Genomic DNA, 19,720 nt, shown 5'->3' on the forward strand with positions numbered 1-19,720 from the left:
GGCAGCACCTTGTAAAGCCATTCCTGTCAGCTTTGTTGGTGTCCTTCTTGCTTTTGCTGTCATCCTATTTGGGTATGGAAATGTGCTAAGCTTTTTCTTGTTTTTTGTTTGCAAAACACCTATTCAGGGTGTAACCTCCCTTTTTCTGATTCTCTGCAGAGCAAGGTCAAATGCTGTCTCAGGAGAAGTGATGTTAGCTCAAGTGTTTATTATTATGCATAGCTCCCCTATGAGACTGCTTTTTCCCCTCTGGGACCACAGTCCCATGTACAGCTCTGGCGCTGTGCCTTAAAGCCACAATACTGTTAACTAAACAAGAAAATGTGTGGTTTTTCCTAAAGTCCAGGTTGTGAAAATCAGCCCCACAACTCGTACAAAGGAGCATCCACTTCCCTGTCTGTAAAGCAGATATGTAAACCCCAATTGTTTCAGGTTAGTTCTCTAAATTCTTCGTGCACGTAACATGAGACACCTGCTTGTGTTCCTGTTCATGTGCACAAGGTGGCCAGTGTTAAATTAAGACAACCCATGTAAGCTTGGAATGAAAGAACAAGATGATTATTGTAATGCCAGTTTTTAAATACAGTAAGAATGTGCATTGTCAATGGAAAGGGTAGGCAAAATCTAGGTCTGCATTGGATTCTTAGGTAACACTGAGTAGGGATGGACAGGAAAAGGTGAGACCTTCATGATCCCTAGGCTGGATGGTGTCTGACCAGTGCCCCTGAGCCCTGTCAGCCCCCAGGAAAAACATACTTTCTTTGCTTTTTGAGTAGCATCACGCAGAACTGTTTTGCAAGTCTTTTCTGTCTTTTTTTTCTTTTCTTTTCTTTTTTAAAGATTGTGTTGGAATTTCCTGTGTGAGATCAGTTCTGATTGGTTTGTTAAAAATGGAATTTATCCCTCAATACATTTATAAACTGCTGTGAAAAATGCCATTTCTTTTGGAAATGATGTTTCATTTATTTCCCAGAGCTGTAATTCAACACTAAATACTGGGCACATGCCAAGTTATAGGACTGCAAAACAGGTTTCTGGAAATAATCCTTAGAATTTCTTTTGTTTTAAAATGTTTGAAGAAAGCAAAACTAGTGACACTGAGAGCTTCCTAAAAAAATTCATCCCCAAATAGTCATGTCTTAAAAAAAAAATTAGATGCAAAAAGCCCTAAAGGAGAATTGAGGTGCTTTCTTAATTGTTAATTTTAGAATGTGTGTAATGTCCAACTGTGTTGCTTAATAATTTGTTGATGAGTGAGAGAGTCTGAGCTAGTAGTTTCTCTTAGGTGGTGAAATGGAAAATAGCATGCATGACATGCATGGCTCTGTGGTAATAATGCTTTTAAAGAGGAATAATTTGCAGTTATGGTGGTGAACTTCATCTTTGGAATCCATTTTTAAGGTCACGTTTCAGGCTTAGTCTGATAACAGACAAGGCACCTCAGTCTGCCTTGTTATGCTGCACTGTGGAAGAACGGAGTATTTTTTGTCTGGATGCTTTTACACTGAAGGTCTGTAGGGACAAGAACTTGCCCTATTTGCACGTCACTTATTGGATATGATCCTCCTATGCTGAGCTCCATAGGCTTAGCCGCACGAGAAGGAGTTTCTGCGCTGGGAAGAGGAAAAATGTAAAAATTTTGCCATTTTGACTGTGACTAAGTTCTGTTTGCACAGTATTACTATTGTTTGCACTACGTGGGTAAGCCAGGCGCTCGCTTCTAGCATTCGGTGGGCGATTTTCCCTCCGGCCTGGCTGCTGTGTGTGTCCCGCAGCTGTGCCGCTGCTTACCCTGGCTGCGGGGATGGATTGTCGCGATTGTCGCGATTGTCGCTCCTGCCCGCAGCGCGTCCCGCCGCCTGCTGCCATGGCACGGCTGCCTTCAGTCTGCTCCCTCCTGCTGCAGCTCGCCTACACGGCTAAAAACGACCAGGAGGGCAGCATCGCGGCGTGTCATCTCGGTGTGTCACCCTCCTGCCTGGAACAAACTCGGTGTTTGCTTGGAAGCGTTTAGGACGGTAGCAGCAGCCTGGGTAATTTCTGTATGTCTCAGTTAAAAAGTTTCTTTGAAGTACTGGGAGTTGGAATGTGTCTCATTCGTTGCTACCTTTGAGGAATTAACTGGTCTAGAATTTTAGGTTTGAAGTGGAAAAGTGTTGATGCTAAGTAAGTAATTTGCCTCCTTTGCCTGCTGTAAATGCAAACGCAGGAAAATGCCCCAAATAAGCTACCTTTATCAAGTATCTAATTAGCTGAGCTGTTCTGTTTCAGCCCAAGACAGGTTATGACTGCGATGATAAAAAAGGGAATTCTTTTATAGCCTAATTTTTAGATGAAGAAAAAACTTCCATTTGATCACAGCTGTTGATTTTTCTGACAGCTCCACAACTTGTGACTTGTTCCTCATTAATACAGCTGTATGAAACTGTTCTTTTCCACTTTACCTCTTACTTGGTGTGGCTTCAGCATTTTCTGCAGCTTGATGTGGTACAGCTTTGTCCATGTTAGCAATTACTGAGGCCCAGCAGGAGTGGGTGTGTAGAGTGAAATAGTGCAGAGGACCAGATACACAGGCTGCATTCATTCAAGGTTTTTACAGTGGTCTAGTTGCAGTCTTGTCCCAGCAGCTGAGCATCCTTTAGCATACCCTCTGGAATGTATCTTCTGTTTTTTTCCCATCCTAAGGGTATCCAGTCTGTCCCCTCTCAGACTCCTCAGTCATGTAGCTCAGTCTAGCATAAGAAGGAATGCTTGGGGAGATTGTGTCAAAAGGGATGAAAGTGTTCCTCCTCTGAATTAGAATGCTGATGTAAAATGACTTATTGAATTATTTCTCAGTTGTAGCTGAAACTGTCTGCTTCCCTGTGTTTTTCCACATTGATTCACCAAAAGGAATAGAGGTTGAATTTGTGAGACATATGTCATGGTAGCTGTAGGGTTTCAGTTGATAATATTACTGCTATTAGCATGCAGATTGAACTTTTTTCCCCATAAGCTTTAGAATTTTTATACCTCCAAGTCATTTATATTCCTGATGTAGCAAAACAATTTTAGATGTTCTTATCCAATATCTCTAACCTCACAGATGGCAATAAAACCTAAACAGAAAATCCACCATGTTATAAGAAAAAAAACCTAAAACAATGCATGAAATGTGTGGCTCTCATTCATTAATCTTTGTTAGTGGCACTTAGACAATATTATTGAGCTACTGTGGTAAAATATTAATGAGGATTGAGGTATTGCTTAGATGAGATTTTGACTGCAGTTGGGCTCTTTGGCTTCTTTTCTTAACTTTACCATTGACTTGCTGGGTAATGAATTTTCCTCAAACTCCTAAATTTTTTACCTTAAAGACGCAAGGAATCCCAAAGATATTTAAATATTATGACATTTAATTTGAAGATCCAGGAATCTTTATATCAATACATGTTACAGGAATGTTGGAAATACTAGAAAATTTGAGACCCTCAAAGGAGGGATGAGAACAGCTAAAACAATTCTATTTCTACTGCTAAAGTATTTTAGCATCAAAAGTAGTAAAATATTCTTCAAAAGAACTGTTGTAATGTTTCATAGTTTTTCATCTGATAAACCCCTATATTTGTTTTTGTTCAAAAGGCAGTTTTCCCCCAAATTCTTTCATGTAATTATTTGCTATCACTTTAAGTATTAGAAGAATGACACATACAGTGTTTGATCATATCATGGAATATAGCTTTGAAGGTGACAAAAAAAATACCTCAAGTTGTGTTGCAATTCAACATTGCTTCTTCCAAAGTGTTTTTAGACACTAAGAAGACATGAGTCAACCTTTACCATTTTGCTTTACTTCATAGAACTGGTTTATAATATTAATCTGTAAATGTCTTAACATGTATTCTCATCTGTATGTGTATAATTGGCAAGGTCTTCTCAATAGTTAAAATATTCAAGAACCTCTACCTTGACTGGTTACAAACTACTCCAGGCATTTGTTTGTTAGAGTTTATAAACGTTTTGTCAGCATAGTATGTGTGTTTGGAAGTCACTTATATACAGCAGACGCATTCTGCCTGAATCAGATGTAGAAATTCCAAAAGCTGCATGATAAGAGCCTGAAATGAGGTCAGTATCAAGTAATGGTTGGCACTCGTGCCCAGCAGATCTGTGCATTTCCAGTGATGCCTCCAACAGTAGTGCTAACCCCTGTGATTTTCTCAGAAGCCAGGAGGAGGTGACATTTGATTTCAAGATCAGTTCTTGAAGTTCTAATAAAACTACAGCATTTTCCTTAAAAAGGAAAAGTTCATGTTTTTGTAGTTGCAGATATGATTTGAGATACTAGCTTTCAAAGCTTTCCAATCTGAAGGTACTGTTTAAGAAAATGAGAAGAGCAGTCCCTTCTTCCCCTCCACAGCTGATGGGAACTCTGTTCAGTTCTGAGACACCCAAGGTTGGCAGGCTGCTAATGCATGTTGTTGAAATGGCCACTTAGGCAGAAAGAAGATATATTACCTTAGTTTAGGGGACATTTTAGAGGAACACCATTTTCTTTAGCATATTTTTCACTGTACTATACTTTTTAGTAGTCATTAACCCTGCTATCCAGTAATCTACAGCTTCATTTTCTTATTTAAAATGGTGCTCATTGTTGCTTTCAGTATATTTCACTGTCTCTCAAAATCAGTTTGTAGAAAGAAGTCTTTGGCTGTAGAGATGCTGTAAGTTTAAGGTCAGCCATATCAATAAATATTACCTGGTTTCTTTAATCTCTCAAAGTCTGTTTAAAAAAGTAAAGTATTCTTCCAACTGCTGTATGGGAGCTAGAAACTAACATATATTACAAGTTTGCAAATGTGAGACTATTCGATAAGAGAGTACATAAACTGTACAAAATGCAAACCATGAACATCCATATTAGTATTTCATCAAGTTCAACCCTTTCACGAATAAATTTGTTTTCCTTTTAAAAGAATATTTCTTTTTAGAGAAATTGAATCAAATGTAGAGGATTTTGCTTTATGCCATTGAAATGCAAAGCCAATGGGTATGCATTTTGGAGGTAATGCCTATTACTGGCACAAGCATTTTTCTTTTTTTTTTCCTGCTTTTATGGGGTGTTTTTTGTTAGATAAATAATTTTAAAAGTTGTGGCCAAAGAATCAACCACTCAGAACATAATTTACCCTTTAACTACAAAATTATGTCTAAATGCCAGTAAATGTCTGAAAACTGCACAGGGCATTTTTAGCATGTTATAGAAGAGGTATTTCAGCAGCCTTACTGTTGAAATTTCCGGCCTTGTCATTTTTAACACACTCAAAGCATACATTTGGGCTGGCTTCACTTTATGTACCAGAGCTCCTTCTAATAACTAAATACATTTTAAGTGTCTCTCAGTAGCACAGTTTAACAAATGTAGTCACCACAAGGTATAGCTTGACATTTCCATAAAACAAGGCAAACAAAATGAGTTTTACAATTTTGAACCTTTTGTGGCAAATGAGGAGAAATAATTGAAAGTTTAACTTCAGGACTTCCAAGACCAAATTCTAAGTTGCCTGTAAAATATGTGCAGCTCATCTTTTCCCAGGAATTAGCGTTGAAAAAAATACTCTAGTTTTCTATTAACTTGTGTATCCCAAACTTAACATTAGTACTGTGTTCTGCAAATGATGACATCTTCAAAAAATTTGGACCATTTAATTTGTTCAAATATTCTCAATGCAGTTTCATTGTTAGAAAAAAAGGATTTACCTTCTCTTTCAGCTCTGTAATAAAACACATAATCACTGCACGTATTTTATATATCCATAGGTCTCATCTACAGCAGCCAAAAAACCAAAGGCATTCAGGCCCTTTTTAGTCTTTTTTTAAAAAATCTTTTTCATCAATTGAAAAAGTAGTTAATAGAAGCTTGGCAATAAACAAAACTTGTCCTACCAAACTGTGTCCTCAGAGCTGTGGGTGAATTTTGGAAAAACAGTATTATGTAATTTGTTGTCAAAACCAACCTGTCTGTCTGCATCACATTAGCTAATAATAATAATAATAATAATAAAACTCTGGACTACTTTTCTTGCTCTTCAAATAACTACATTGTTATGTCCTATATTTTTACATCTCCAAGCAACAAAAAAAGTTTCAAAAAGTTTTATTTTTAGAAGTGTGCTGGAATTGTTTTCCCAACCATTATATTTTCATGCTGTCTCACTGACAGGTTCCCTTGAGCAAGTGAGAAAGCTGCTCTGCTGAAAGTGCAGTCAGTGATCTGTAGTGGTTACTGCTCTCTGTTGCAGTACATATTGAGGTATAGCTCATCTTGATGGTGAAGCATTGGCCTTGGGGTCAGTATTGTGATCCCAGTCTCTGTACAGTTATAACTGAATTGACCTCATTCAGTTTATGATCGTTTAATCTGCAGTTTACATGGCCCATAGATTCAAAATATTGTGTCCCTGTGTCCTGTAGTGTTATGGCAACAGATAACGTGATGCTCGTGATATGCGAATAGAGTAGACCATCTGTAGGTAACAAAACTGACATTATGAGAGTTGTACTGCAAAAGGCATTGCCTCCAGAAGATGTCCTGGTCTGCAGGCCAAGAGGTGGAAGGGACTGGCCCCTGTGGAACAGACTGCCTGCATCTGCATTGTGTAACATCCTCTGCTTGGATCCCAAGGGAGCGCCATTTTTGTGTCTTTGTATGATCCACAGAAACTGCCACAGCCCACCAAGTCATGTCATGATGCAGAGGGGGTGTGTGTTGTATTCCATGATGGCAGTGCCTGAAGGCAGCAAGCCTGCTGGGGCAGTTCTGGGGGAGTGTTACAGTGCACACGGAGCAATCTTATCTATGCTGTCTGTAGGGAATAGCCCCTGTGGGAAATGTTGTTCAAAAATTCTCCTGCTTTTGTGTCAGAAGAACCTCCCTGTCTCACCCTGAAAGGAAGCCCAGGAACTAAGGGATACGTGGAGAACCTTAGCAAATCACAGATCTGGAATGAGCAGGGGAGCCAAGTTATTAAAATACTGGTACTCATGGGATTATTTTAACTGCAGCTCCATTGCTTAGACTAACTTCTTAAGAAATGTATTTCAAATGTATTGTTTTGGCTTTGGTATCAGTTTAAGTAATATTTATATGTGTGTTCTTAGGTTTTTTTGTATAAAGACATATTTAAGGATTTCTTGGTTTTAAACTATAAAGATCTAATGTGGGGAATGTGCCAGGATTCAAACTTCAGTATAGAAAGCTGATGAGTCTTTCAGCATTTGCTTTGCAGCTGTGAATATTCATAATAAAACTTTCAGTCATTTTTGCTTGACTGTTTCACTTGGGTGAAATACTTTCATCCAGTTGACAACAATCTTAGACTTGAGAGTTAAGACCTCTTTCATCTAAATTCTTCTGAGACTCTTACCCAGTCTTTGTCCTGCTCTCATGAGACTTGCTATTGAAGTTCTACAGGGTAGCTTAACTTCTGCTGTCTTAATGATTGCCAGACACAGAAAGAGTCAAATTGTCTTAAAAGATACTGGAATATAGAAGCAGTTAGGAGAGAGGATAAGAGGTGTTCATCCTCTGTCTCTCTCTTATCTCCACCAGCCAGTGCAAAGCATGCTTTTGTCTTATGTAACATGGCCATGCCTTTATGTTCCTCTACATCCTTTCATGATCCTCAACATCATCATTAACCTCTTTTTCTTTCATTAGAAAGGGTCTGGCAACCTCCCCTTTGCCCTGAAAATTATGAATTATAATCAGATTTAACGTGGAATTGTTAATTATGTGCATTTGAATAAGGTAATTCTTCTCACTGTATTAATTTTCTTTTTAAGAGACTGACTAAATATTTTATACTTATTATTTCTGTACCTTCATCTAATTGCAGAATTATAGGAACTTCCAAAAAGAATGGTGATGATAATGAGATCAGTAGAAATTGCAAACAGTGAAGTTTTCACACAGAGATAAAATGAAATGTTTAGTGAAAATCATTGTCATTTCTGGAAATGGAGAGAACATAGGAGCACAGAGTCCACTGCCCTTTTTTCCAGGCATACCACCCTCCCTCAGACAGTAGTTTTTAAATGAAGAGTAAAGAGCTCTGCAAACAATACATTGGTTTGAAGGAGCATTATTCAACCTGCTTTGTAGAGGATTGGACTAAATGACCTCTAGGGGTCCCTTCCAACCTGAACTTCTCTATGATTCTATTGAAATGCTGACTCCACACATGGAAAATTTGGATTCTTCAGAAAGCATTTTTGCCAGGATCTCCTCTTGAGGCTGGTTTCTATGGCTTTGTTTAGCTTTGGTAGCACCTTTCATGGCCCTTTTGTAATTAGAACTCCTGTGTCATTGTCTAATACCCATATAGATCTGTGTTCTACTGAATACAAAGCCATGAGACATCCATGTATATAAATTCCAGCTTATCAAGTTGTGTTCCAATGTCCAAGAACGTGTCCTATGTGAAATAACCTAAATCCACAGGTGCCTTTCCTACTTAAAGTGTCTGATACCAAATTATTCTGCAAGAGCTTTGCTTTTCTGTCAGGTAAAATGGAGTGTGGGGTGTAAGTGCCTTTCCCATTAATTCATAGAGAACCCACTCAGCCTTCAGAAAGCCTACTGAAATAAAAAATCCTTATAACCCACTTGGATGATATAATATTTAAGAAGTAGTAAATATTGGACCTTGAAACACAGGGATTTCTGCAGAACACTTGCAAAGAAAAGGTTGCTCGCAATTCTTACTGCTATTTGGTGTTCTGTAGTAGCATCAAAGAGCTATTGACACTGTATAGTGTGCTTGGTAAAGCAACACTGTGATTGTAGCAAAAGATTTGTCTTCTGCTTTTGGTTATGGTCACATATTTCCATACACTACACTTCATTACCTATTTGGTGATTCTTAATTATTCAAATAGGAAATTTTTGACCCATGGAATCTATGCACTCTTCATTTCCTTCCTTCTTACTTTCACGATTGAGGAGAGAGCCACCTGGGCCCATTTCTCTCTTCCTTTATTTTTTAAAAAAAATTAATTTGCCTAATTTAATATAAATATTTAATAAAGATCAATTTATAAGTATGATGCCAGCTTTTATTTCCATCTGCCAAGTAAGTAGCTGCTGTAAACATGCTATGAATATGTAAGCATGTTATAAATTCTCATGTAAAACAAACTTGTAGTTTGAGATCTATGCAGTAAAATAAAAGTTAGGGGGGTTTTTGTCATGCTTTTTAGAATTTTTTATAGTAGGACTTTGCTTCATAGAGAGATGGATTTTTTTTTTGTCAGGGAGGAACGGTTCAAGAAATAATTGTTCTCTCCTGAGCAAAACTTTCTAATGAATCTTTAATCAATTTCCTTGTTAGAGCAGCTTTATACATAGTGGATTCTAATGGAGGTAAACACTGCTTTTGAACAAGCATCCAAGAACTTCAGCTGAGAAGCAAAGTATTAGCATAAAAATCGCAGAGAAGGGTTATGTGTGATGCACATAGTGCCCTACTCTTGTTTTAAAGAGCATTTTCTTTACTATGTGGTTGTATGTGCACATGGTGGATGGACAAACCCATGGCTTGTCTCTCTGATTATGCAGTAGAAGGAGGCTCTGGTGTAGAGGTTGGCAGAGCAGTGATGCACCAACAAACTGTTTTCTTTGAGATTAAAACAGATAGCATATTACCTTTTTTTTTTTTTTTTTAATTGCCTTCTGCCACTACTTTAGGTAGAGGTGCTTGGATTTGGAAAGCTATGTCCTTTTTATAAGTCTGGAATTCATACATGTAGTAATGCTGTGGCCTGGCTCTAGACTGTGATTGAAGGAGAGCTGCTTTTCTGTTGCCAAGTCCTGTATCACAGGTGGCTGGTCATGGTCTCCAGTATGTTCATAATTCAGGGGCATTGAGATCTCAAATTCTAAGGTACTCTTACTAGGTGTGCAAAGGCCCTTGTTAGAATTCCGCCTTACACAAACCAAGCCAGGCTCTATTTCACTTTCTTTGAGTTGTGCTGAGTCCTTAGATAAGATGGGGAGTCAGGAAATACAGATGCTGCATTCCCATATAGCTGAGAAAGTGGAATAAAGATGGGGTTTGGAGAACTCCTTGAGAGAAAAGAGGTCCGTAGCTGCTTTAAAATGAAGTATAATTCTTTGGTTGGAAATGAAGTGTTACAGGCAAGATAAATCTTTCTGTCATGATTGTATTTTGTAGCTTGTCTTTGTTCTCAACTGATTGCATTTCCCCCCCCCTCATATTAACAGTGACATTTGATTGGAGACTTAGGAAAATATTCTTATCCTGCTAGTCTTAGATTTTTTTATTCCTTAATAATAATTTTGGAAGTTGCAGGCTTTCATTCTTTTGAATTAAAGTGTATGCTTGAAAGGAAAAAAGAATACCATTACAAGTGCATATATAAATATATATGTACATGCATAAAGGGGTACATGGAAATGAAAGCAGAAAAATGTGAAAGCATGTTATTTATTTGCTTCTCTCTGTCTGTGACTACTGTCAAGAGACATTTCATTCCTGTGGTGGTGTTTCTTACAGCTGGAACCTTCTAGAAAACTTTGATTAACAAGGCACTAATAGAATTTTCCTTAAGCCACAGCATGCACTGAGTGAAGATATAAAAGATGTCAATCCTGTGTGCCCTCAGAGCAGTTAGCACAGTTCTGAGGCAGAACTCATTTGTGCTGTCAACTTACTGGCTATTTTCTCTCTTACAGATAGGACTGCTTCCTTGTAACTAGTTGAGAAAGAGTGCGTTTGGTAGCATTTGGAACTCTGCTGTAATCTTTTACTTTAAAGTGGCTTCTCTTCTTTAAAGTCATGGTACTGTAGGATTAAGAAGTCTGATTTTGAGGTTCTCCAGTGCCAAGGAAATTTGGAGTGTGGGAACAAAAGGGGCCTTAGATTTGTTTCTGCATTAATTTCTTCTGGGTGGAAGAAGAAGAGATTGATGAGAGAAGAGATGGCATTTTCTTTCAATATGCTGTTTCTCTTCTAAAACCTTGAGAAGTGGAATATATTCACTATCCTGGTTTTGACTGGAATAGAGTTAATTTTCTTCTTAGTAGCTGGAGCAGTGCTGTGTTTTGTATATGAGAATAATGTTGATAACACCCTGATATTTTGGCTGTTGCTTAGTGATACTTATTCAAATAAAATGTTTTTTCAGTTTCCCGTGCTCTGCCAATGAGAGCTGCACGAGAAGCCAGGAGGAAGCATGGCCAGGACAGCTGACCCAAAGGCCAGAGATCTTCCATACATATGACAACATGCCCAGTATACAAACTGGGAGACTCATCTGGAAGGGGCTGGCTGCTGCTTGGGAATTGGTCAGCAAGCAGTGAGCAACTGTATTGAGCATCACTTGATTTTCTTGGGTTTTATTCCTTTCTCTGTCTCCTTTTCATTACAGTTACTGTTGCTGTTGTTGTAATAATAATGGTGATTATAATAATAATATTTTACCTCGTTTGAATTATTAGGGTGTTCTTGTCTCATCCCATGAGTTTTCCCCTTTTCTGATTCTCTTCCCCGTTCTTTTGGAAGGATATGTGGGGAGCAAGTGGCTGTGTTGTATTTAGTTGCTGTCTGGGCTTAAACCATGAAAATTAACAGAAAAATGTTTAATTAAATAAAGATTTATCATTTAATTTTTTCATATTGAGTTTACTCTACACCCTGCCTTTATGATACCAAACTTTTCTTTAATATTACAATGTCACATGACAACCGGCTCCCATAATGGGAAGACTGCAAAGCTGCAAGATAAAATCTGTCAAGGAGTAAACTCATTATAAACCCTCATTACCAACATGTAAAAAAATCCAGAAAAAACTGCATAAGATACTGCTTTTTTACTTTGTTATTTATGTTTTTGACAAAAATCTGAAAAATTTCCCATAAAGGATGAATGCCACATTGATATAGAGCCAAGGGAAAAGCTTTGCAGCAGAAATTGTTCATTGACTCTGTGACTGCAAGTGTGCAGAAAGAGAGCAGAGAGACTGCAAGAGCAAAAAGAATTAGATAACATTAATTTAAAAAACACAACAAAGCCACGGCACAGGATTGCTGTGTAAACAGCTTTAACTGTATATATTTATTTCCAGTGGCTCTGAAAACAAATGGAAGATTACTGGGAAAAGATTAACTATAACTAATGCAAGGAAATGTTTGAAGCAGTTAGAAAAGCTTTTTATAGTAGAGCAGTTAAATCTAGTTAATTGTGTTTGATTTTTGTTTTCATAATTACTTCCATTGTTTCACAGAACTCCTGCTGAATGTCTGACATAGTCGAGTTCTCCTGCCGTAATTAAAAGAAATAAATATATAGAAACTGAATACCAATGTGATTAGTGTTGTGTTACATACTTTAATGTATGTGCTGCTCATACTGGTTAGCTGCTTCATGCTTAGCTGAGGAGATAATCCACAATTTAAAACAAAGAAACCACTCTGATAAGTTGGTGTAGTTAATGGAAGTACTTGACTATACGTGAAGGTAAGAAGGGTCATTCTGGTCCAGTGGGTAAGTCATGAGTAAGTCTTAGTAAAGAGAACCCCAAATTATTTTAGTTCCCACTGTGACCCTGCACACTGGCATTGTCCAAGCCTTTTGGAGCATGATTAGCAGCAGTCTGGGAGGGGTGAGCTGTTCCCTGTCACAGCACAGTCTGTGGAGCTGCTTCTGTGCAGTAGGTTTTATAAATCCTGAACTGGTGTGTCCTAGAAGTGTAGAGCACCTGACACTGACAGCAAGGCATAATGCATATGATGTACATGCAGCTAGCTTTTGTTGGTAGTATTTACTGAATCATATTTCTAAAATATGATTATATGGTGCTCTTGGAGCACAATTAAAGAGGAAGGTAGAACAATATCTTGCAATGCATGCACTTTTTAGTATCTGTGGCACAAGCAGAAAATCTGATTGTGGCTGGAGGGATGTAGCTGAGACTGTGTTTGAAACTGCAAACATAAATGCTCCCTTTCTCTCTGGGTCTAATTTTGGTCTCCCTTGCTTTGAGGTAAACCCAATAAGGATTGATAAAGTTGCAGATGCTCTTTGTGGCTCAGATCTAAAAATGCTAACATTGGGCAACAGGAAAGGAGTAACCACTGGCTGTTTTTTCATCAGAGTACCACACCTGGATGCTGTGGTTAAATTGGATGGGTTATTCCTTCATCCTTTGTTTTACAGTTTCTGATATGTTTCGTGCCGTGTGTTTCTGGGTGCAGGTGTTTAGTTAGCATAGCTGTTGAGACTGAAAACTGTCAGGAGGATCACTGCAGGGCTTTGTGCAAATGAAGTGAACCATTTTACTGAAAAGATGAATGTGCCTAGCAATGTCACATCTGAAGTAGCTTCAGTTTTAGCTTGTTCCATGAAACTGCTTTTGAGGAGCTTTTAGGCAGGTGACAGTCTGATTCAGTGGGACTGTAGCAGTCCTACTGAGGAGTGGTGGAGACTGTAGGAGAATTCTGAAAGGTATTTGCAGGCTCATATGGCAGAAATGTGCAACTGTGTTTTGTGCTCAGCCCTTGGTCCAGCCAGTGTCAAATCCCTTTCCTTCCGTGGTGGATGTCAATCTGGCACTGTTGAAAAGAAAATCAAGTCAAAAGAGCTGCAATGTCTTCTTTCAATTTATTTGACAGTGGTATATTAGGTAACATTGTTTCTGAGTAAAGCCAATAGTGAATACATGATTGAGTCCAAATCTCTTCCTGTAAGCCAAGGATCTTCATTGCCATTCATGGACCTTTTATGTAATCGCTTGTGTAAGGGTTGCACATGATGCATCATCTACTTTGAAAAAAAAGTACTCAGCAGGGGCTGTGATTTTATACACTAAAAATGAATATTTAGGACCCAAGGGAAGCTATTCACAATTTTGGGAAGGTGGGGATATTGTAGAAGCATAATTTAAAGTGGCTATATGGCTCTTTTAAAGCACTGTTAAAAGATTAACATCTTAACATTTCCTAGGGTGATCCATCACAAGCTGACTTGTCTGTTTAGGATTTCCCCAAATGTTTTTCTAGTTAGATAAAAGATACGCATGAATGTGCAAAATGATTTGGCTGTTTTGTCTGAAGAATGACAATTTGTAGAAAACTGAATTTGCCACATTTCTATCTTTCCTTCGCAGCTGAACTGGTGTTGTGCCTTATACCTTTTTGATTTGTTAGAGTAATTTATGTTCATAGAGCAGAAAAGCTGGATTCCATCCTCCATATCAACCTGTTCAGAAACTTAACTTGCATGGATATTTAAAAGAATGTATAGGAAAAATCAAATTATTTCTTAAATATGCCACCCCAGGATGAATTAATCCACTAGCAGCACTGTAACTCAGGGTCTCTATGTCATTGCCCTGGAAATTTGTATCAGCACACTTGTAACAGTTTGATTTCAGAAACTGTGGTGTTGACTCCTAATTTGTTACCTGTAAGTTTTACTGGTGTCATTGATAGGAGCAGTGTCCAGCCAGTGCGTGTTTCAGTGCAAGATGTGGCTATTTGCCAATGACTGTGCCTGGGAGTTTATATTTTCAGAGGTTTATTTTTCTTTGCACAGACTGATGTCAGTGGCGCATGCCAGTACATTTAAGGAAAAAAAGGAATTCCTACTTAAAATAAGTGGTTCTGTGCATTTTATAATATAAATGCTTATAAAAACAGAAGCCTGGAAAATTATTAGTGTTTGTCAAGTAGGCATGTAGAGGACTCTCTTCAGAGTTGTACAAGCTATGTGCTATAAGGAAAAGAAATGAAATGTAATCATTATCCAAATACAGTGAGTAAAGACAAGAGCTTTCCACAATTTATCTACCAAATGTGTGTCCCTGTCTAACACAGAGTGACTCTAATACCACAGTTGTAATATTAAGTCTGCCCACATATTTTGTGCAAAATCTCGGTGAGGCATTCATTGCCTTGAAAAGCTGACACAATGGAATGCTTTTTGTGCTGGCTCTGGACAAATTATAGTACATTTTATCAGTTCCAAGGTCAGAGTACCATCATGGCTCTTAAACGGTAGTGTAGTAAAGTGGGCTCTATTGAATGTTCAAGGAACAGCTGTAAGTTTGCCTGAGTATTGCAGCCAGGTATCTCCAGCACAAGAAAGAGACTTTTTGTCTAAACCTATTTCTCTTGTCTACATTCTCATTTTTGCTGTAATTTAATTTCAGAATTGATTTTTGCTGCAATATATATGGAGTTGTAGAGCTAAGACACTCTTTGTTAACATGTCACTGTAGAAATGATACATTGCTTGTATCAGCTCAACTGCTGGTTGAAGCATAAGTCAAAGGGCACCGTTATTAAACACCTTGTACTACCAGAGTCTCTTTCTTTCCCTACTGTTTTTGTAGACTACTCTATTCTTAGAATTGAAAAACCTAAGCCCTTTCACAGAAAACCTGAAGTAGATTTGCATGGACTGAATACTTCTCTTTCCTTTTCTAACTTGTCTGCTACTAGCCTTTCCTTCCCTTTCAAAATAACATGCTATCAAAATGAAACATAATTTTTATGCTCTGCATGCCTGCACTGGTGTGGGAATATTTGTTTTCCTGTGAATAAAAATCATCATATATTTTTTCTTGGCCGCTCTGAAATGCAGAACAATTATTTCAAATTAGGATCAGATTTTTTTTTTTTCCTAATAAAAACTGTGTTATTCAGTAGAGTCAATTTTTTTCATGGCATACAGTCTAAAAGCTCCTGATATACCCTATGTGGATATGAGTATTTCCTTGCCCATTTTGCACTTTCTCTTCTCCTCTTTTACACAGCAGCCCATCAGCACTGCTTTTTGGTGTGCAAAGTGGGTAATTTCAGTAACATCTCTCTACCCCTAAACTTCAGCTTTCCTTTTTTTGGTTCACTCTCTTGAGTTCATGACCAATTGCAATGCATCGCTGATTCAGTGGTGTGACTTCTGCTCTTTGAGAGCTGGTGAAGGAGTGTGGGTGGCTTTCTCTTATCTGCCCTGGGACCCCAGCACACATGGGCATCAAAGATCTCAGAGTTCCTGTGAAGTAAAATGAGGACAAATAAAAATAAATAAATAAAGCTGACATCTCTTGGTGAGGTGGAGCTTAGTGTGTATTTAGGTGATATGATGTGCTTTATTGACTTACTGTCTTAATTTGACTTCTAAAACTTGCTTTATTATTAAGTAGTTGTGGATAATTTTGAAATGGGTACCACCTTGCAATTGCAGCAGCCCTTTTTTAGCCCTGCTTTTTAAGTCTTTTGAAACACTGGCATAGTCTATAACTTTCTGTAGAGTGATAACCTGTTGAAATATTTTTTGCTTTCCTTTTCAGGGAGTAATATGTGGGAGGCTGTGGACTATTTGCTTCCGACATAGGAACAGCCTTGGGTTGAGATTCTGCACTCCTGAGAGAATGCTGGGAATCTGCAGAGGGCGACGGAAATTCCTGGCTGCCTCTCTGACCATCCTTTTTGTCCCAGCAATTACGTGGATTTATCTGTTTGCTGGCAGTTTTGAAGGTAGGAGAGGAATAATGGCTGAGGGGAGGGTGGTGGGGTATTGGATGATTTGTAACTGGGCAGACAAATGTAGATCAGTCATCATTGCTTTTATTCAAATAAATTTTGTTTGGCTTGCATATGAAATAGTTCCCAAAGTGCAGATTTCAACAAAAGGCCTTCCTTACCATATTCTCGATACTGAGGATGCTCAGTTAATCACTGGCCACAATTACTTGGTTTTCCACTCATCTTTGAACTTTGAAAATGTGCAACAACTCCCCCCCTGCCCAGTCTACTAATCTTTCTCTGTATTTTCTGATTTTTAAAAGTAGGTCTATCCTATGCCCTGTAAGATTTTTAGCATCCCATTCAGATATGCTGAACACAGAAAATCAATGCATATCTATATAAGGTTTCTTTACATAAAAGTATTTTGGATCCACATCTACCTGACTGTCAGTGGATTGTTTTAGTTGGAATATCTTTCTGTCCCCTTCTTTTTTTAGATGGAAATCCTCCAGCTTATAGGTACATTGACTTGCAGCTATGTAATGAGCACTTTTTATAACGAGACAGGGAATAATCACTACTTTGTCTTTTAAATTACCCGTCTGGTGAAGTTTCTTTCCTGGCCTTACAGACGTTCAACAGTAATACTTCAGTTAGGGGAGGATCAAGGATTCTGGGTCTCCTGCTCTTTCCTACTTTGTAGCTTTTTAAAATTTGTTTGTTTTGTTTATTGTGGAGGTGAAGCATTTTATATTGGACAACAGGTCTGTTATTTTGGCAAGAGTAAAAAAAAGTCGTTCAGTCTTTGTAGTTGCATTAGCATGAGGAAAGGTGTTCCAACTTTGTAAAACTGTTCAGTCACTAGTTTACAGTCTGATAATTTTAAAAAGGCATTGTTTAAAATGTCAAGCTTCTTTCATGTATCCTTGGCTGACAAATCAGTGCCGTGTTTGGAAACAAAAGAGGTTTCCATGTTAAATCACAAGTAAGAGCATGTAAAGATTTTCTCTGTGTGTTGCATACGATTCTGAATTTGTTATATTCCATGTACAGATATTTGATTATGCAAATTTATTCAAGTACTTAAAATTCTACCTTAATGTGCAGTAACTCCATGAGCTCATTCTAGAACGAAACACTTGTGGGATTCATGTTAAATTGGAAATACGAGGGGTGCTAGCTGCATACTTGAAAATAATGATCTGGCAGGCAGAACAGTACTGATTTTGTTTGATTTTTAAAAGCTGAGCAAATGCAGGCCTCACTTTTTTGCTTTTAGAAGAATATTATGCTGCTTTATCGTAATGACTATTTTAATTGTGTCCACAATTGATAATGCCACAGTGTTTTAAATTCCCATGTGAGTAGAATCCTTTGTTTTTACAGAGAACTCAATACAAATCTTGAAATTCGGTGCTACGGGGTATTTGAAGTGACTTAAAGCTCTCACTGTGCATTAATCTTAAATGCAAGCTAGGGAACAAAGCCCATTACCTATTACAAAGCCTTGCACTGGAAAAGGACTGGAAATTATGTACAGTTAGTAACTATCAGTTCTTTTTTTTTGTGTCTGTTTTCTTTTTTCTTAGTTTTGGATGGGGATTATTTTCTTGGTTAAAAAACTAAGATTGATTACTTATTTAGCCAAATAACAGCTCACATTTTCCTTAGTGTATAGATATTAAGACAAAAAGTTAATGCCATTTTGGTGTTCTACATGACTTCTTGGGTTTTTTTTCTCCACAGTGGTCCCCACAATTTACTCATGCTTGAACTCTCTGTGGATGTTGTAGTGAGGTGGCGGTGGCTTTCTTCTCCCAAGTAACAAGCAGTAGAACAAGAGGAAATGGCCTCAAGTTGCACCACAGGAGGTTTAGATTGGATATTGGGAAAAATTTCTTAATGGAAGGGGTTGACAAACATTAGAACAGGCTACCCAGGAAAGTGTTTGAGTGACCACCCCTGCAGATGTTTAAAATATGTGTATATGTGGCATTTAGGAGCATTTTAATATTCATGGGAAGTAGATTTTGAAATCATATTTGTGAATGCTTGAATCAAAAAAGTGATTCTGGGGGTTCAGTTTAGTGGTGGACATGGCAGTGCTGGGCTAATGGACAGACTCAATGGTCATAAAGGCCTTTTCCATCATAAACAATTGCATCATTCTGTGGTTGATTGTGGACTGAGTAGAAAATGCCTCACAACACCATTGTGGCTTGATTTGAAAGCATCATGAGTGTAGAATCCTCTCTGCCTCCTGGCACTTGTTTCTTTTGTTAATCACAGGGCTAGAAATTTTCTTTTCAGTACATCTAGTTTTAGTTTTGAGTAAATGGTTCTTGTTAGACTTTTCTCCACCAAATAAAAGAAATCATCAATACCTGGTATCATCATAGATTCATTTAATTATTCAGTGTGGGATGGACCTCAGGAGTTCTCTAATTAAACTCTTGCTCAAATCAGTGTAGATTTTGGAATCAGGCAACATTTTTTAGGCCTGTATTCAACGGTGTCTTGAAAATGTCCAAGGACAAAGAAGACATGGACTTGCAGACACACCATGAATGAGTGCCCCCTCTATTTGAGCCCAACATTCTGAATAGTTTTTCACACATGTAGTAGTCCACCCATATACAGGGTAAAATCCCAGCTTGGATAAAGGAATACTGTGCTTAAATTCAAGGGAGATTGCATCAACTGATCATATATTAATAGTAATTTCATCACAGCAGGCAGTCAGGTTGGTCAAGCATGATTTACCCTTGGTGAATCCAACTGCCATGCCAGGTCTGAGAATGTTTCTGTTTGGAGATACCTAAATACAGCAGTAAAATCACTGTGGGCTTTTATTCACTAAGTAAAAAGATTGACCTAGCTGAGTTGCCATAGCAAAAAATTTTGTGGGGATTTTTTTGTTCTTCTGCATTTTTTTCTTTTTTTGTATGTTTCAGGGCTCTAGACTCAAATCTCTGATATGAAATGTGTAGTGCTGTGTCTGCGTCATAAGTTCTTGATGTAATTAGAAATTACATTACTCATCCATGTGTTTATATCCAAGAACTTCAGTTATTCATTTGCCATGGCATGGGAGTGGGATCACATTAGAAACCCTTAAAAAACCTTGTTAGTCAATCTATAATATAAAATATGCCTTGCTGCAGTCTGTTCCCATGTCCTGCTTTTTG

General features: G+C 37.9%; 1 protein-coding gene across 3 annotated transcripts in view; it reads left to right on the plus strand.

Annotated features, from left to right (window-relative positions):
• LARGE1 (LARGE xylosyl- and glucuronyltransferase 1) overlaps window positions 1-19,720 on the plus strand; it is a 286,266-nt gene that overhangs the window by 64,408 nt on the left and 202,138 nt on the right. For 2 of the 3 annotated variants that reach the window (XM_054279879.1, XM_054279896.1), the window contains one exon: window positions 16,355-16,541. In XM_054279879.1, coding sequence (XP_054135854.1) covers window positions 16,436-16,541 — 106 coding nt within the window. In that variant the 5' untranslated portion in view covers window positions 16,355-16,435. Of the gene's footprint in view, window positions 1-11,209; window positions 11,359-16,354; window positions 16,542-19,720 lie in introns of those variants that run through there. The other variant, XM_054279887.1, reaches the window with a different exon arrangement.

Source organism: Melozone crissalis, unplaced genomic scaffold (genome assembly GCF_028551555.1).
Source record: "Melozone crissalis strain CALT ecotype California unplaced genomic scaffold, PUWL_Pcris_2 ptg000004l_1, whole genome shotgun sequence".
Taxonomy (NCBI): Eukaryota; Metazoa; Chordata; class Aves; order Passeriformes; family Passerellidae; genus Melozone; species Melozone crissalis.